Raw genomic sequence first — 19,315 nt, forward strand, 5'->3', positions numbered from 1 at the left:
AATGATGCCCATACCGAAGAATGTTAGTAAAATATTGGAATGGCTAGAGCAGGAAATATGGGAAGATTCAGGAAAGCAGAAAGAGAATAACTCACCTATGAACTTGGAGAAGTGCTCCCACACACCACTCGTGAGTTTTTGCCTCTTTGATTGGCTGCCGCTGATCTCTTCTTGTGATTTGCTCTGGGTATCTGCTGGCAGTGGAGTCAGAGGCAGGTCATCACCAGATTAATTTGGTTCCATATTTGTTCCAGTGGAAGAGACTGGAATGTTGCTTTCCTCACCAGTATATTCAGCCATGTAGTCAAGAGTTGACACCAAAAGTTGATAGTCAAGAGTCGATAGGTTTTCGTAGTTGTCAAGCGGATATCTGATATCATGTGAGACTCACACAATATCCGCTTGGGTCCCCGCCCCCTGCCTACTCAGGGGTGGCCCGGCGGGACCCAACAGGCCGCCCGCCCCGGCCCGGATACAGTGGCGGGTCTGCCGGGTCGGGCCAAAATTGATTTTTTCTTGCAAGGCGTTGCCCAAACCTGACCCGGGTTTGGGCCGCTGTGGTAGACGGAAAAGTTGAAAAATAAAAAGTTTTTTCTATGCCACATAATTACTCATACTAGGCCTCAAGATACCATCAAATGGACCCCAGAAATGGATTCTACGGCCAATTTTACCCCTAGTCACCACTGGAAGCGTCACTGGAGCCCCTCTGGATGGGAACCTACACGCCCTTGGACAATGGACACCCATCACACGTTCAGCATACCCAGTCACCAGCCTGTCACAAGCCTCAAGTCAAGGATCACAGTATTATGCTTATACACATCACAGGATACAAGCATACATCTCCTCATCAGACTATAGTCATCACATAGTATCAAGTACTCTTCTATTTCCATATTATGATGTCATCCCGCACTGATCCTGCAGTTCAGGCGTCATTTATGCACCCCCTGCATCCACCTTTCAACTAATGCATCCACCTGTCAACTAATGCATCCACCTGTCAACTAATGCAGCCTACTGTCACTTTACGCAGCCTTCATGCAGCCCTACTGCATGCTTATGACATCATAGATGTACCCCTGACACATTATGACATCATTTGTATCTACTCTCACCAGCTAAAATCCCTCACACTGTTGTCCAGATCAGCTGAAACCCTAACCCACAAGCCCTCTGGGGCTCCACTTCTGTCTATATAAGGAGCTCTCTCCTCCCCAGTTGTCAGCTCCTCAGTTCATCACTCACCAATCACAGTCACCCCAATATTCACCCTTACCAATTATAACCAACCCTTATATAAACCATCAGCTCTATACCTTGTCAATCAAACAACTCATCTTGAGCCAACCTACCCTATCACTTGAATAAAACTTGCCAAGCATAGCTTGGTGGGTCTTGTTGACTGATAGCATAGAAGGGCAGAGTTTGCACCTCCATCATCCCCTTCTCCATTCAGCAAAAGGTTCTCAGGAACACTTCTGAGTCTTACATTGGCTTTCTCTACAGGCGGGCAAGTTCTTGACGATTATTGAATGCGCCTGAATGAAGATTCTGTCAAGGCATTGATCTGCTCTCAAGACTGGATCAAGGCTGCCAAGCAGGCAGCCTTGCAGTGATTTTTCATGTTATTTCCCCTATCATTACTAAACTTATACACGCAAATGATTTTTTCACCATTGTTTTTTCACTGCTCCTCCCTGGGAATCAAGTAGAAACAATTTTGAAGGCTATTTATCCTACATTCTTATTTTTATTTTTATTTTTCTGGCTCCTTATGGTTTTTGGGCGGGGCCCGCCGGCGGCCCGCGGGCTGTCCATGGGCGGCCCGAGTCACAAACGGGTTTGGGTTTGGACATCATTTGAATGAGGCTGGCCCGGCCCAGCCCGTCCATTGAGTTCCCGGGCTGTGTCAGGTCGGCCCGCGGGCGGCCCGAGCCCGCCCAATTATCATCCCTGCGGGCCCCGATGGGGGGGGGGGGGCCACAGGCACCCGCAAGTTGCCCGCGAGCCGCCCATTTGCTAAATGGGTTGGACGGGCCAGGTCGATTTTAAATTATTATCTGAAATGTGTATCCAAGCCCGGCCCAAGCCCGCGCGGGTTCGGGCGGCCCGTTGGCTGGCCCGCCCTATAGCCATCCTTATTTACACAACAGCTGTATATGAGATCAAGTAATAGTTTTATTTCAAACAAATCAAGTATTGCAATTATTAGATCACAAGGGAAGTTGATTGTTACCATTCTTCAAAAGTGGAAATGGGGAAATTTGATTGTTTGTTACTTATAGGAATTTGGTTGAAGTGAAAATAAAAAAGATTCTCCAACAACAGGTCACAAATTAGTTTTATTTTGGGTCACCTCCCTTGTTTTTGTTTTTATTCTTTCCTTTTCCATTCTTTGTCTTATCATTCTTTGTTTTTTCCTTCTTTTCAAGTTCTTCCTTCTCCTTCTTTTTTTGTTCTTCCTTGTCCTTCTTTGCTTTTTCTTCCTTCTCCTTCTGTGCCAGTTCTTCCTTCTCCTTTTCACCTGCTCCTTTATCAGCGACCTCTGCGGTGGCAAGCTTGCTATCCACCTGGGTAGTCGTGCCATCCGTCTTGACTGTTACATCGTTGTCCTTAGTCCCTTCGTCTTCAGGGCCACTTTTATCAATCAATTTTAACTCTGATACAGTGGTGCTGAAGTCGCCACTGGTCGTTTTTTCAGCTACTGCGGCTTCTAATCTTGACCTCCTGTGCCAGCTGTGCTTGCTAAGCTGGCTGTTTCCTTCAAGGCAGCGGTCTTTTCCTTGTCTTCTTTTACAACAATCGTAGTTGTTCCGCCCAACTTTTCGGCTGCGCTATCCTTCTTCATCACATCACCATCTTTACCACCCGCACCATCGGGTTTCTTATTGAATTGGGTGACATCCTTTTTCTCCTCCCCAGATCCGCCAGCATGCTTTTGCACAAACTCATCGATTTCTGCTTTTGTTACATCTTCAACCTTCAGGGGAAAACAATCTCAATAAAATTGAACCCCTCTTTGAATGATTTAGAAAAACAAACTACTCACCAGAGCCTTTTTAGTAAAGATACAACCCTCGGTGTCTTTCTCATCATCACAACTGTTACCACGACCATTATTGGTATTCTTGGTGCTGTGGAAAGGTAGTAGTTACCACGATCAATGAGCATTTTTCTCATCAAATTGAATATCTTTCTCAAATGACTTACTCTCCAGCTTTGAATGTGCCAGTACGCAGAGATATGCTAGGGTCGCTTCCTATCTCCTTCAAGGAAAGAGCAGCCAATAAGGCCGACTTCTTGTTATTTTCAGCAGCCCCTGGAGACGCAGCATCCTTGTTAAAAAAACAAGATAAATCAAAGCCGCATTTTAATTAGTTCTAAAAATTATTATGATTGAATCTGAGATGTAAGAAATGAATTTTGAAAACCAACCTGATGCTGTATCAATCTCTCAATCTCAGGGTTTACCATCTTCTTACTTTTACAAGGAACACTAGCCACGCCTACTGTCTTGGTGTTTTTTTCGACTGACGCAAAAATTATAGCAGCCTCCTGACCCTCCTTGTTTCCGGCCTTCTTTGCATTCGTGAACGCTTGATCAGCCACAATCTTCTGGAAACAGTCAAGGTGCTTTTTGTCGAGCTTCCCCGTCCCATTTGATGCGGCCTCATTCCCCAGTCTAAATAGTTTTCGATTGTATCAGCTTTAATCAACAAATTCATTTAGATAATCAATGTCACATTTCAATAGGAAAAAAAGTTACTGACAAACTGAAAATTGGATGTGTTATGTCCAAAGGGTTACTAAGCTTAAGCATTTTATCAACAATATTTACTTCCTAATTAAAAATGAAATAAAATTATCAATACTCCAGAGATGGCCAAGCCCCATTGAGGTTTGATTTTAAACAATTCACGCTGCTTTGAGATTAAGCTTACCTTAGCATGTGCCCATTCTTGAGGAACTTGTCTACGGTACCGCCGATGAGTCGAAGCAGCAGATGTTCCTTGTAAGAAAGAAACAAATAGTGTCACAAGGACAAGTAGTTTTGTCCTGCTTTCAGTATGCATTGGGGCTAATTGTCTCCAAATTTAGGTGACAGTGATGATCTTAGGGTGTATTGATAGAGTATAATGCTGAATTATGATGGAAGGTGAATTGAAGCCTGCTTCACTCTTTCAAAGAAAAATTCACGTGATGTGAATAAGACGTTCTCAGGTATGATTTATATATGATCAACTAAATATTCGGTCTGGTGGTGAGTCTACTCTTTTGTTGGCAATCGTGGCCCGACGCTCCCTTTTATCCTCCAATCACTGTCCACAGATTGTGGTTTTCCAATCGACAAACAATTGGTTGCTGCCCATCGGCCAGAAAGTCGAAACCAATTGCAAAGTGCTGAATGCTTTCAAGTTGGTGCCTTCGATACGAGTCACTCGAGGTCGAAGAGCACTAAGGAATAAGTGGTCCTTCTTCATGTTGAGCCGCTGCCACCTGTTCATGTACTGCCCAACCAGGTCGAACAAAACGACGATCTAGACGACAAATTGCCTTATCATGCAATCTCAAAGACGACGGAACAACCTCGCAACCGACCTGTAGCTTGCAAATGAAGAACGATTTGTAACGCTGGTGACAAGTATATCCGCTATAAGAACCTGCATTCATCAAAACTTTAAAAATAGTTTTAAAAGGAGGATATATGTATCATTCCTGACGAAGTTAATCCACAAATTAAAACGAAGCCACTTCGCTATCATGGAGCGATTACCGCGAGTGCATTATGCAATCCGGAAGGAAATTTTGCTACAATGAACTTTAAGTACGGTAACTAAGCTCTATATAGCTCAACCGCTGACATTGAGAAAGGAAGTGCTGTCGGGATCCAACCCCCATGCGCCATATAAAAACCAAGGTACCATACCAGAATTCAAAGAGGAATATATGTAGTCGTAATCAGTTGGCAATGAAAACATGATGCAGAGTTCACATTTACGTGTCAGAGAGGAATGCACTTAACGACCTCAAGACAAGAAAGAGAGGCAAATTAATTCGCACCAAACGTCGTTTTTTGAGGTGTATAGATGAATGATATTTACAATATTGTATTTATTTTAATTGTCTTCCGACACTTTTTGAGGTAACTGTCCATCTTGGTAACTGCTACTTACAAAAAGGCTCCGCCCAAAAACCTTCATTACGTAGAATAAAACTTCGGCCGAGTTGTGATTGTACTGAGCAAATTGTGGAATCAATCGATTAAAGATACTAGAAACAATCATGAAAGAATGATTGGCTCGGCTGCCTACTTTAGACACTCAATCGGCGACTTCAGAAAGGGATAACCCGGGTAAATGTGAGAAAAGCGAAAATATTGTGGGGTTGTAACATTACAAACTCGGCCACACTTAGGACCTTGACGCTGCCTGCATGATCTCAGACCTTGATACTGCCGCTGAAGGTTCTTTTGATCCCGACGGGAGGATGACTGTGATGTCGGGATTCTGCTTTTGGGGCAGGTGCAGCATGACTCTGAATATGTTCTTGCTCGAGTGACGTTAATTCAGCGGAATCATCTTCGAGACCAATTTGTTCCATAAGGCTACTTCTAGCTTCGTCATCCGCCAAAATGTCCTGAACCACACGAATGGCCTGTTTACATCTATGAGTGCCCAATCCATCAAGATCACCATGTAAGTATGAAGTTTTCTGGAATTCCAACCAGAAATCATGAAGGCTTGAATCCACATAATGAACTTACGTCTTGCGGTGACTAAGCCATAAAGCCTTATACTTTTCAATCTGTTGATCTAGTTTCGCGATCTCTTCCGGTGTTTTTAAAGTAACTTCTTCCTTCTCTTTATCAGGTTCATCGGGTCGAAGTGCTGCTAAGCGACTTTGAAGTTCGATCCACTTCCGTACAAGATTTATAAGAAAAAGTACTCTCCGAGATGATCAAGACCATTAATTGAGTAAAACTGGAATCTTACAGTTTGCTTGAGTTCATTCTTTACGACTGGGATCTCGGAAGTTGGCGGTAACTTCCCCAGCTCTCCTAGCTCGTTTCTCATTTTCGCATTGTTTTCTTTCAAGTTTTTTGTCGTGTTTCTGAGCAAACAGGAAAATCAATAATCCATCTGTTTCTCAGACTGACAGGGAGAGAAGCGTTGAAGGAAAATTGGAGCGACTAGTGAAAGCGTACTAACTTGAGATCCTCTTGCTCAGCCTGCATTTCTTTAAGTTCTTCGGGTGCTACAGCAGATTGAGAAGACTAAATACAAAAGGTGATTCGAACCGTTCAACATGTGCTGAGTCGTATCGGACTTTCATTGACTTTGTTCAAGATGTGCAGTGGCACTTCACCTGTTTACAACAGTAAACTGCTTGTTTTCCAAATAGCTTCATATCTATCTTTTGGGATTCATGAAGGTAAGTCAAACATTTCAACACGTCTGCCTTCTTGATCACTTTCAAGTTGGCACTGATCTACCGGCTCCGTTCGAAATCATAAGTCAAGAGATGATTGCCATGAAGAATAAGATAAGGTTCGTTGAGATGCACAGGTCGTCAGCGGGTGAAGACCCTTTTCCTCGGAAAAAAGTCGCGTTGAATTGCGATCCGATAAATGCGTACTCACATCCGCTGCGTTGTGCGGTCTGTAATTGAATAACCGATGCAGGCGCATTAGTTCATGAAAGGAGATCGCTTGCGAGTCCAAGGTAACAAAACAGTATTGACAAGCTAACTAGCCTGTTTTGTTGAATCAGATACTCGAGTACCTAAAATGAGGTTTCTTCCTCAGTTTGTGATGGAGCTCGCATGATTCTCGGCACCGAAGTAAATACCTACTTTGGACTCTGCTTCGGCCCCCTTGAGGTAGTCGATTTTTTCATTTTTGGCCTAGAAGAAAGATGAATCAGTGATAAGCAGTACTTGCGGATAGTTTGGAAAGATGATAATTGTCAACGAACATTTGCTTTGGTGGTCATACTGGGTGGTTGATGATGCAATGCTTCCTGGAAATGGTCAAGAGAACCTGCTTTGCGCTCAAGGAGTATTGCTCAGGGTTTCTGCCGCATATATGTACAGCTCGGGTTGACTCCTCCGGCTGTGGTTCTGGTCGGGAGGCAGCAGCCATCATCAATCCCACACGTTATCGCATATCATTGCTTCAAGCGACGCCGCCTGCATCGGTCATACCAACACCTCTCCGAATCCATACCATCGATTTGATGTTTTTTCGCTCCTAGGAAGCTAATATCGTCATGATCCGTATGTCACAACAAGGACACTTGTGCTGGGATCCATCGAGATAATCGTGTTCAAGACAGAGCCGGAGTGTGAATTATGAATTATCAGCCTTCCTCTGTAGGATGTTCCGGAGCTCAACCCTATCGAAGTCGGGTTTGCAGAAATCAAACAGAAGCTGAGAGCCTCTCAACAGCTCAAATCATCCAGGTTCCGCGAGTGGACCGTCAGGCATTAATGCTGCCGAGGTTTTGACGGCAGAGATGGCCTACAACGCTTTCAAGCATTGTGGCTGTTCTATTCCGATCAACAACTGATTACAATTTTAGTTTGATCTCCCAAACTTCTGAATTCAAAGAGAATTCTTATCTTGAAACGTATGGTGTTGCAAGCGCGTCTGGGCACTTACCCTAACTTAACAAAGTCCCTCTATTTGAGGGGGCACACTGTCCCGCCGGGACCCTCCAAAGGAGGGACTTACACCCAATGTCCAAGTTTGGGCTGACAGAATCAGAACTATGTCTTTTTTCAAACATTTCTGGCTTCACCCTTTCCCATTGGGCAGCAAAGGTTTGGGGGAACAAAAGATTCCCAAGATCAAGGAGAATCTCTCCAAATTTTTCTGAATTTTTCGAGGCCTTCAGAACCCCTCAGATCCATTTTTTGTGACTCAGTAATCAATATACTCAATGGCTGGGAGGATCCCCTGGCAGTCATTGAGGAGCTTGCTGAATGTGGGAATACCTCCCGGCCAGCAAGCGTTTGTATTGCTGACCAGGAGGGATTCCTCACGGGAAGTGAGTATATCAGAGCGGGTACCTGCCCCTGCACCCGGGTACCTGGCACCTGGCGCCCGGGTACTTGTCACTGCGGGTGTGGGTGCAGATTTGGGTGTCAAGAATTTGCAAATTTTCAGGAGGGTACCCGTGTAGGAAATAGAGATCAGACACTTTATTGCAGCAGATACCAAAAGCTAATAGTAGTATATAACTGACGTAAAGAGAAAAGAAAATAGAAGATGAGTGAGAAAACATAATGAGATAAAAGAGTGAGATCATTATGTAGCTTCTGATGTTCTAGTCCTTACTACTACTCTAAATATAGAAAATGAGAGATATAAACGGAGAGAGAAATAACAGCAAGGAAAACATGATCAATACTGGAGAACAGGAGGAAAAGGGAACTGGGAAAGAAAACCGTTTGGGATAAGATGTACCTCCACTTGGTTATTTCCGGGCTCCTCCTGAATCTTGGTTGTCTAGAAATAGTGATAGTGGTGATACTAGGAAACGGCAGGTAGAATTGAGTCGGCAGTGGATTAAGGGTGTCTGAGTTTGATGGCGGTCGATTTTTGTGGTTCTTGTCAAGTCTGGGGATTCACAAAGAGTTGACGTGTCCCAGAACTCAATTTCTCAACAGCACATGCATAAATAATCAACAGAGCGTGCATAGCTTTGCTGCAGCGGTTCAGAATCATTTATCCAACAACCCGCACCTACAGTGGGTACCCGTGTGCAAGAGGCCATCTATACACTGTGTTCATCAATCAAACACTGGTAAAATGGTTCAACTGAAGGAAAGACAACAACTAGTCATTCCAATGTGGCGGGGGAGAAAATCAGTTGAAACATTTTACCAGTGTGTGATTGGGAAGCACAATAGTTATACTCCAGAAAAACAGAACAAAACAATCCATGGTGATGGACAGCTGCCCTGGCCAAGAGTACTTGAACCAGGAGGCAACTGCTCTGCCTTTTCAACTTGCCTGTCCATTTTCTTATCCAATTGATCTTCAGAAGTCCATAATTTGGACCCAGTCTGTGAAGCCCCCACCTTCAACAGGTTTTCAAAAAAAGGGTCATGGCATTACATGAACCCCCGGGCTGTTGAGTAAAAATTCTTGCCACCTCATCTCCTCTAGTCTGGCAGAGACGTTTTCTCTCCCGGATAGGCAAGTGCTTTTCCTTTTCCTCTTCTTCTCACTCCTAAGTCTCCCACTCAGTTGTACTTAAATGAGAGAATTGTTCTCTCCCGGCTAGAATCAAGAAATACAGCCGGCCAACAATTTGAACTAGAAATCTTTGCTTCCAGAATGTCCCATTCCCCTCTTTCAGCCCCATTTTCAGTGAGGCTCCATTGGAACTTTACAAAGTCCCTTTTTTGACTAGAAAAAAACAAAGTGCATCATTAGAAATTTTCAAGAAAACCCAGATAAAAAAGAACAAGATCAAGTATTTGAGGTTTTTCTTTGCTAACTTTTGTACACTTCTTTGACCCCCCCCCCCCCCTGATCTTGGCTCCTGGGAGAGCTTCCCCTAGAGATGGCATTCAGTACCCATTTGGGGTACCCGGCACCCACGGGCGGGTATTGCTCACACCAGCTAGACACCTGCCAGGCGGGGTCGGGTGTCTGTTTTTCAGGCCAAAAGGAGGGGTACCCGGGTACCCTCAGCAGTACCTGCCATATACCCGGGGGGCCGCTGACCACCTGTCACTGGTCAGCAGCGCGTTTTGATGCCCACTGCCGCTGCTGCCGCTGGATATAGCTCCCCGCCCCAAGTTCAGACCCGGCTGAATAGCCCAGCTCCGATCAGACCAGTCATCAACCTGCCCTCCCCTGCGCTCAACCACCAAACGCGGGCCACGTCAGCCTACCACCAGCACCACCAAACACATGGGGCAGATTTATTTGAGGCACCATTGGTGACTCAGAGCCAATCCACCGCCATCACCACCCAAGCAAGTCACTCAACCACTCACCATTGTTTAGCAGTGCAGGTACCGCAGGTATCCCCATAAAGTACCACCCGCACCAGCCAGGCGGTGCTGGGTGCGGTGCCAGGTATCTTTTTTATCCAAAATAACAAGAGGTACCTGGGTACTGCTAGCGGTACCCGGGTCCCAAATGCCATCTCTAGCTTCCCCTAGCTGAAAATTGATGGATAGTTGACCAAGAAGGGGGGTGGGTAAACCTGATAACCATCTGGCCAATAAAGGTGCAAGAATGGTGCTAGTAGCACCATTCTTGCAGCCACAGTAGCACTGCTACTGTGGCTGCAATGATTGTCATAAGACTTTAAGCCAAACTTAAAAAGGAGGGACACATGGGGGAAGTTCTAACAAGGAAGCAACTACTACGCTAATTACATTAGCGGCGCTAATTCTGTAGCGTAGTAGTTGGCTGCTAATGATTTTGGCTGTTAGTTTTAGCTGTAATACAAAGCCGCTAAATCACGCTAACGCTAAATTACAGCTAATTAGCTACCCATTACAGCTAAATTAGCTGTAATTTGCAGCTAAAATTACACTTTTTTCTCAAATATCTGTTAGCTTTAAATGTAATAGATTTTAAGCTACAATCTAGCGTAGCGTAGCGGCCTCAAAAACCGCTAAGTTAGCGCTAATTACGCTAAACGTAATTTAATAGTTGCATCCTTGGTTCCAACGGTGGGCCACTATACTACTTTTGGTACCCAGTTTAGCATACTTTAGCAGAGCTAAACTACCACCAATGTGGTTTTCCATTAGCGGTCAGTGATTTCCGGCTACCACTAACTGGCTCCCCTGAAAACCACAGGGCCCCTATCGGCGCTATCGACGCTAGCAGTGCTAATTAACCGCCAAAAACGGATAGTGCTCTTAGCACCTGTCAGTGTAGCGTTGTGGCCCCGTAGCGGCGCTGCTACTAACGGCATTGTGCCAGGAACTATGCAATACTCAAATAGCGGATAGCGCATGCTACTGTTACTTAGCGGCCCAGTGCTGGGGGAACGGCTGTTGAGACAGAAGGAGTCATATTCATATGCATATCCAGGCTCGAACTTAACGCAAGCCCCCACCTGCGCAAGGTGGGGCCCGCCTCCCGAAGGAGAGTCCCGCGGGGATGCGGGGTCCCTGCGGGACCCCCTCGAGAGGTCTTGTTAAGCTCGAGCTGCTCGATCAGCCCTCACCAAAGTTTCCAACACCCTCACCAGCCGTTTCGGTGGATTAGGCAGCAAAGAGACTTGAACCGACTTACTTATATTTTGCTAGAGTATGCAACGGACAACAAGAATCGGACTGCTCCAACTTGAGCCAACCTTCAAACAACCTGAGCTATCAATCCGACAAGCCGACAATCTCATCTCCTCGTAGGCACCATCCTCATGTTCTTGTTGTAAACAAAGCCTGATACATGCATTGCTTTGCTTAAGAATAGAACCTGACGAAATCGATTTGCTCATCCTTCCAGAGATGGCCTTCACCGGTTAGCACCAATATCACATATTTCATCGGCAGACACTCCTGAGAAAGTCTAATTACTTCCTGTATATCTTTACAAGGCTACAGTTTTCTCTCTTTTGAGGATCTCGGGCCGTTTATCGAGTCGGAGATTGATGGCATATCAATAACGTGGGCTAAAAAGACAGGTTAGGGTCATTCGATGATCTGAAACTCTCTACAGATGAGCAGCTGACCAAGGAAATAATTGGTCTTGAAACTCGGATTGATCAGCTCTAAAACTCAACTGCCATATAATGATTGGCTTCCCTCAACGAATTTCAGAGCCAGGAGTGAGGCAGATTTACAATGCCTTGGGAATAGTTTCCGATCAGGGTGAGTTGATAAAGGTTTATCACAAGACTCAACTTTATCCCCCAGTCGACGACATCTGGGCTAGGCCCGGCGAAGGATTCTTAGTCATCGACCTGAACGTTGCAAGATTGAACGGCAAGCCTGGTAACGCGGTCAGATGTTGCATTGGGATTTGTATGGATGTTGAGTTTTCCATTCCTTCATCCCCATCTCACAAAAATCTATAAGTCTGATTTGTACGTTATCCTTACCATGATCAATGTACTTCATTTCCATTCAAAACAACAGTTAAGTCCCGATCGATTTGAAGCCCCATTTGACGCATACGAGCTCAGTAACTTTGCAGTCAATCATAATGCCGAGATGATGATATGCTCCATGGCGTGGCTATCCTCAAGTCCGGTACCTGATCCTCATCATACTGAAACTGGTAGGAGTTGGGAGGAAACCGGGGACACAATGAATTACTGGGCAATGCGTTGTGCACCTTTTTGGAAATTGAAAAATAGAACGTTCGTTACTTGCAATCGTGTCGGACAAGAACGCGGTGAGCAGATTATTCTTCCATTTTATATCACTCATCCTTTGATTGACGTACCGATTAGTCATTCTAACCTTTTTTTTTGATTTCCTTCCTTTCATTGCATGACCAGACACAATCTTTACCGGTACTTCTTGCGCGATTTCAAATTCACCAATCTTAAAAAAGTCTTGTGCGGATCACACCCTGACCATAATAGGTTATGCTAGTAAACACAATGCTCAACTATTGATTGTGAACATACCCCTGCCTGAAATTTAGACTTAGCTATGTGTAACATTTTGTTGTTTACGAGTGACCTGATGAGCATGTATGGGTAACATGAATTGTTTCTTCTGATCTCTTTTGTTGATCATTTGCAATGAATAAGCGAGTCCCCAAATATATAGCAGGTTTTTCCGCGAGCAATGTGAAGTTTGAAGTTGACAAAATTTGTTTTCCATTTTGTCTTATCTGCTAAAGTAAAAATCATCACTGTCCATTGATCAATAAGACTGCCAATTGGGCTCGCGGCCCGCCCGGGTCTGAGCGCCAGTATTCTGCCGCCTATGCCCAACCTTGGGGGTCGATGTTCAAGGTTATGGCATGTGGGGGGCTCGTCACCATGCCACCCATTCTGGCGTCATCAGACAGCTCTGGTCGTGTGGATGATCTGCTTGCTGTCATTGGCACTACTATTAGGGGGGTTCACGTTGCAAAAAAAGCAATGCTGATTTCGTCTGCTCATGCACCTGTGAGTAAGGTTTATGCCTTGCAGATTGCTTCCAAAGGGGAGCTGCCCAGCCAAACCTTTTTGCTTTCTCACGATTTTCAAAAGCTGCATCTGCTGGTTTTGGTTGCTGATTTGCGAAATCAGCCTTACGTGAACCCCCCTATTACACCGGCCATCCGACTGGCTCTTTGGCAGACATCGTGCGCCCCGCCATCATGTCGTCAACCACTGGTGGGTCATGAAACCGAGTCCTGAGTACGAGAAATCTCTGTCCTCTTGACGGCGAAACGCGCCCCCCGTGTATCTTCCTCTCTGTTTGTTTTGCAATCTATGACCGAGATTGGAGACCGGGATTTGTCAGAGCCGATAGCTGACCCGCGACGGGACTGTATCGACCAGATCCTATTTGCCTTACCCCATACGGCATCTTATAATGATGGCTGCTGCCTCCTAACCACACATCTGGGTTCAGGAGGTCATCCAACCACAGCCGGAAGAATGATCATCAAACGGAGCTGTGTGCCGCAGAAACCTCATGATTAAACCGGCGATTTCGCGGTACCTCAGACTCCATAGCTTTAAAAGCCAAAGTCCAAGCTTTTGTGAACACACATTGTGTTCAAGCTCAGGAAGGCACGCAGCTGCTTTTGTCAATCTTGCTGTGAGATGGTCAGTGAGCTGGCCAACCGATTTCCAAGGAGCAAGTCTTTGGGCAAGTGAATGCAGAGCTTGCTGGGAGCTCGAAAGTCTCAATCGGCCCGCTGTCCTGGGGCACATATTCACAATTGTCTATGAGCTGACATGTTTGCAGTATATTCAGGTATCCAAGTGATTTGTGGAGGCTACGTCATCAGATCCCAAGGGACTACGAGAAGACATTGGGAGGTTCACGTAAGGCAGATTTTGCAAATCAGCCACCAAAACCAGCAGATGCAGCTTTTGAAAATCCTGAGAAAGCAAAAAGGTTTGGCTGGGCAGCTCCCCTTTGGAAGCAATCTGCAAGGCATAAGCCTTACTCACAGGTGCATGAGTAGGGATGAAAGTGGGTCGGGTCGACCCGGCGGGTACCCGGCCCGTGTCGGGTCTGGGGCCGGGTTCGGGTTGACCTTTGTCACAAAAACCCATTTTTGACCCGACCCGCCTCAGACCCGCCAGATTTTTGGGTCGGGTTCGGGCAGCCATTTTGGCTGTTGGTTCGACCCGCCGACCCGTTTACAGACCCGCGCAGCAGGCGGGTACCCATGTAAAACACGTGGCCCCGCGCTCCCAGACTACATCAATTGCGCGGCCGGCGCTCCCACTGGGCCACCAATCATAGTTTGCGGGGCCGTGGCCCGTCAGCACTGAATATATGTACATATACTCAGGCTGCCGCTCTCAGCTACCAGCCCGTTACCCACGACTTCACCATGGCCAGGACCCGCTCTCAACAAGTACGCCCCCTCAAGCGCAAGAAGCACGTCCCCTCCTCAACCAAAGACGATACCGGGGCAACTAACGACGCCAAGGGCTCTATTGATCAAGACCACCAGTCACCTGCGGAAAGTGAGGCCGAAGACGACATCCAAGTCCTGGACCCCAGTCAGCCCCGTGAATCCCAAGAAAAAGCTCCCCGCTTGGCAAACGAAGCTTCCCAAACCGGAGAAAAAAGTTCGTCTCAAGGCCAAAAACCACGTAAAACCACAAGCAAGATATGGAACCACTTCAAACCCAGTGGGGAAGGTTGGTTGTTACTTTCTCTATTCTCTGAATCAAAAATATTCTAATGTTTATTTATTTTTATTTTGTTTGAATGTTGAAACAGGTGAAGAGAAAAGAGGACAATGTCGGTACTGCCAGCAAACTTTATCTGCCAAAAGCTTGTGCGGAACGAAACACCTTTGGCGACACCTTGAACGATGCACCTCTTATTGATCACGAAGCAGGTAGACTATGCTGCAAATCTCGAAGAATTCGACACCGACCAATTGGGTGTTTTCTCAGCAGAAGTCCCGCGATCTTCTTGCGAAGATGGTCGTTACTGACAAACATTCGTTCAAGTCGGTCGAGAGTAAGCTGTTCAGGGAATTTGTGGCGAGCTTACAACCTCAGTTCAAACTCTATAGTTGAATAACCGTCAAGAAAGACATCTTGGAGATGTATCACTCAACCAAAGCCGATATTGCCCTTGAGATCGTCGAAGCGAATCAAATCGCCTTAACAACTGACCTCTGGATGACTTCAAATCAAACCCCCTACATGGTGATCTCAGCGCATTTCCTCTCGTCTGACTGGACTCTGAAAAAGCGACTCATCTTGTTCAAGGAACTTCCGCCACCTCACACCGGATTGCTAATCGCTGAGCAGCTCTTCTCAGCGATTGTTGAATGGAAAGCTATCGACAAAGTCTCTTTTATTACTGTCGATAACGCCGCTGCAAACGATGTTGCCGTGGCTCGAGTCAAACAGTTACTTCAAGACAAAAGTCGATCCCCACCGATAATGGAAGGGAAGTTCTTCCATGTGCGATGCGCCACACACATCATCAACCTGATCGTCAAAGATGGTTTGCATCAGCTCTCTCCCGCCATCAGCAAGATCCGAGACTCTGTCCAATATATCAGAAGTACCCCCTCCCAAAAGCGACAATTCAAAGAGGCTCTTGAGTTGACAAATATTGGAAATCTAGCCCAGCCAGTACTCGATGTGCCAACGCGCTGGAACTCGACATTTCATATGCTCAATTCGTCTATACCGTACCGAGAGGCCTTTGAGAATCTAGCCCTGCAAGATGCGAACTATAACAACTGTCCTGCTGCCAAAGAGTGGGAGGAGATCACGGCAATGAAAGATTTTCTTTCAAGATTCAACACTGGTTAGTTGACATATTCATTTTATTTACTCTATCCATTTGAATAATGTACTCATTTTCAATTGTTTATTCTCAAACCCGCAGCAACATTGAAGCTGTGCATGACTCATTGTCCAACAGCCCACATGCTTTATGTGAATATAGTTAGAATAAAAAAGAAGCTGAACGATGTTCTTCAATCCGGACCGACTGAACTTTGCGATCTAGTGGAACCAATGCAAGAAAAGTACGACAAATATTGGAAAAACCCTGAAGAGTCGGCCGCAATCTTCCTCGTCTTCGATCCGCGATACAAGCTTTCGCTCATCGAGTTTCTGCTCCTCGAAAACTGTGATTCGGACACAGACAAATGTGAAGTTCCAAAAAAAATCAATGGCATAACAAAACAACTCTACGCCTTGTTCAACGAGTTCGCCTCCAACGCAAAACCAAAATCAAACACTTTGAATGCCTCTCAAGGCTCTCAATCGATCAACAATAGTACAACTTTAGATTCTAAAAATACGTTTGAAGACATTGAGGAAAGTCGCTTCAAGGAGTACCTTGCAAGCAAGATGACAAAGACTGTACCAACAGTCACGGCTACGGCAGAACTTGATCTCTATCTGCAAGAAGGCACGGTTGCCGTCGATACTCCGTCGTTCAATATCCTCGATTGGTGGAAAACAAACGCAGTCCGATTCCCAACCCTTTCAAAACTGGCGAGGTACTTCTTAATAGCACCGATGACATCAATAGCATCCGAGTCAGCCTTCTCAACTGGGGGAAGAGTGCTCAGCCCCTCTAGAAATCGGCTGAATCCCAAAACACTCGAAGCCCTTGTCTGCGGGCAAGATTGGATTAGAACCAACAAGGGCCTCTCTGACCAACAGCCCGAAGAATCTGAGCTTGACTCCGACTGATATAGTATAAGTTCTGATGTTTTTTTATCCAACCTCTTTCACATTCATTGAAAAAATATCGATATCGTGTTATATATACAGAATTACATTGAATAAATAAGACAGAATTACTAAATAAGAATGAGATTGATTGAATGATTTCCATGAGCTGTTGGCATGGAAATAAGCCATAAATATGGCTTGACCCGACCTGCCCCGACCCAGACCCGACTTCATCACAAGCAGGGTTGGGTTCGGGCAGTGCTAACCTGAATCCGACCCGACCCGCCCCGACCCGCAATTATACCCGGGTCGGGTTTGGGCACTGTTTTCCGACCCAAACCCGACCCAGTTTCATCCCTATGCATGAGCAGACGAAATCAGCATTGCTTTTTTTGCAACGTGAACCCCCCTATTTGGGTACTCTAAATCGAGTTGAGGGAACCTATAAATTGTCTCTGCTGAACCGCAAGTCTTGACCCCTGTAAATATACTGAAGAAGCTTTCCATTGCGCCCATGGCACACCCACAGATCACTTTGAGCTTCCCACCTCATCTCAAGATTGAGACAGTCACCTTAGAGGTGTGCAGCAAGAGTTTCTCAACTGCCCCAGTTTCACCCTGCGGGAATGCTAATGGTCGTTTATTGTCCTGTAGACTGGTTTATTTATCAACAACCAATTCGTCGAGTCAGCGAGTAAGGGTACCTTGTCAGTTATGACGCTGCTCACTAGACTTTGTGTTGCATGAGAGGAAGGCGACCTGATCCAACTGATGGCCTGTTTGTTTTGATTCTGGGATCAATCTAGCGAGACACTTAACCCGACCAATGGCAAGGTAATTGGATCAGTCTCAGAAGCAAAATCCGAAGATGTCAATATCGCCGTCAAAGCCGCCTCAGAGGCATATGATCAAGTCTGGGGTTTTGAAACCCCAGGCGCATCGAGGGGTACAATGCTAATGCAGTTGGCCGACAAGATCGAGGCTAACTTGGGCACTTTCGCGGTATTGATTTTTCCCCGCTCCTCTTCGTTGGAGCATGCCTTTCACGTACAATTTACTCAACTGATCTTTACATCTTCTTGTTTTTGTCTTTCCATCCCTCAAATCGAAATGAAAAATATGACGATTAACCACTTAGGCAATGGAAGCTATGGATAACGGCAAGGCTTTCACGATAGCTAAAGGCTTTGAAATTCCGGCACCAGCCGCGTGCCTCAGATACGTGCGTGACTTCAGAACTCAAAATTATGACCAGTAGCAGAAGTGTTGTGATAGAAGAAAAAAACCTTGGCTTTTACCATTCTTTTTTGTTTGTTATTTCTATGTATCAGTATGGCGGATGGGCGGATAAGAATACCGGCCAGACAATCGAGGTCAATGAGTCCAAGATGGCTTTCACCATGCACGAGCCAATTGGCGTGGTCGGGCAAATTATTCCTTGGTTAGAGCACTCAGTCTCCGCTCAATCCCACGAAAAGTTTGCGGTCGAACTATCTGTGATACTTTTTTTTCTCCTGATATGTGCGCCACTTCTCGCTCATCCAGGAATTTCCCGTGCGTAAAGTTTGGGGTCATTGCAGGAAAATTTGTTTAGACCAAACTCATTTTTGTCTCGGAATTTTCCGCGAAAGACTTCTCATGTTGTCTTGGAAGATAGCCCCAGCACTAGCGACTGGAAACACGATAGTTTTGAAGTCGGCTGAACAAACACCATTGACAGCCCTATATCTATGCCGATTCATCAAAGAGATCTTTCCGCCCGGGGTGCTCAACATTCTTCCCGGTTTCGGGAGTGGAGCCGGGCAGCCTATGGCCAAACATCCCTTGATTGAGAAGATCGCGTTTACCGGTTCGACCGCTGTCGGCAAACAGATCCTCGCCCAATCCGGCCAGAGCAATCTCAAAAAAGTCACGCTCGAACTTGGTGGCAAATCACCTAACATGTAAATAATCCCTCATTTTTCATCCCTTTGATTTTTTTTCAGGAAGCGAAAAAGGACATACAATTGACCGATATTTACTCATACAAATCTTCTTCAACCAACAACTCTTCATAATGGCAAAGTGTCTTTGATGATGCAGATTTTGATCAAGCCGTCAAATGGGCTCAGTTTGGGTTATTTTTCAACCATGGAGTTGGTTTTCGCTCATTCCTTTCTCTTGAGGGTCACCTTCCCCGAAATCAAAAATTCAACTGAATGGATTGTTTTCAGCAATGTTGTTCTGCCGGGTCAAGAGTGTATGTCCAGGAGGCCATCTATGATGTTAGTCCATTTTGTTGACACAAAAATCACGGAATCTGGGCAGATTCAATCTTGTAAGGCTGACCGCATATATTTTTTTTCTTTCTCAGAAATTTGTCGCTGCTTTGAAAGAGAATCTCAAGAGCATTAAGGTTGGCGATCCGTTTGATTTCAGCACCTTTCAAGGTCCACAAGTTGTGTCAGGCGCGGTGATGCCAAGAGTACTTGTACTCCTCTAGCTACACCGGTGAC

The 19,315-nt window shown here is 45.6% G+C and overlaps 4 protein-coding genes across 4 annotated transcripts; 2 read left to right on the forward strand and 2 right to left on the reverse strand.

Moving 5' to 3' along the window:
- Window positions 1–2,719: 2,719 nt before the first annotated feature.
- On the reverse strand, window positions 2,720–4,079 carry PtA15_2A99 (uncharacterized protein; the record flags this gene model as incomplete). Its single annotated transcript, XM_053167033.1, has 6 exons — window positions 2,720–2,986; window positions 3,056–3,140; window positions 3,217–3,341; window positions 3,442–3,688; window positions 3,777–3,847; window positions 3,948–4,079. The coding sequence occupies 6 exons, from the start codon at window positions 4,077–4,079 to the stop codon at window positions 2,720–2,722; spliced, it is 927 nt and encodes a 308-aa protein (XP_053017342.1).
- A 1,366-nt stretch (window positions 4,080–5,445) lies between these two features.
- On the reverse strand, window positions 5,446–6,998 carry PtA15_2A100 (uncharacterized protein; the record flags this gene model as incomplete). Its single annotated transcript, XM_053166087.1, has 7 exons — window positions 5,446–5,671; window positions 5,771–5,922; window positions 6,000–6,117; window positions 6,216–6,280; window positions 6,373–6,495; window positions 6,859–6,909; window positions 6,981–6,998. 7 exons carry the CDS (start codon window positions 6,996–6,998, stop codon window positions 5,446–5,448), a joined length of 753 nt encoding a protein of 250 aa, XP_053017343.1.
- A 4,294-nt stretch (window positions 6,999–11,292) lies between these two features.
- Window positions 11,293–12,634, forward strand: PtA15_2A101 (uncharacterized protein; the record flags this gene model as incomplete). Its single annotated transcript, XM_053166088.1, has 6 exons — window positions 11,293–11,387; window positions 11,451–11,503; window positions 11,580–11,666; window positions 11,752–12,014; window positions 12,121–12,379; window positions 12,486–12,634. The coding sequence occupies 6 exons, from the start codon at window positions 11,293–11,295 to the stop codon at window positions 12,632–12,634; spliced, it is 906 nt and encodes a 301-aa protein (XP_053017344.1).
- A 4,700-nt stretch (window positions 12,635–17,334) lies between these two features.
- On the forward strand, window positions 17,335–18,767 carry PtA15_2A102 (uncharacterized protein; the record flags this gene model as incomplete). Its single annotated transcript, XM_053166089.1, has 6 exons — window positions 17,335–17,400; window positions 17,475–17,527; window positions 17,627–17,822; window positions 17,959–18,042; window positions 18,152–18,374; window positions 18,478–18,767. 6 exons carry the CDS (start codon window positions 17,335–17,337, stop codon window positions 18,765–18,767), a joined length of 912 nt encoding a protein of 303 aa, XP_053017345.1.
- Window positions 18,768–19,315: the final 548 nt, after the last annotated feature.

The sequence above is a fragment of the Puccinia triticina genome, chromosome 2A (assembly GCF_026914185.1).
Source record: "Puccinia triticina chromosome 2A, complete sequence".
Classification (NCBI taxonomy): Eukaryota; Fungi; Basidiomycota; class Pucciniomycetes; order Pucciniales; family Pucciniaceae; genus Puccinia; species Puccinia triticina.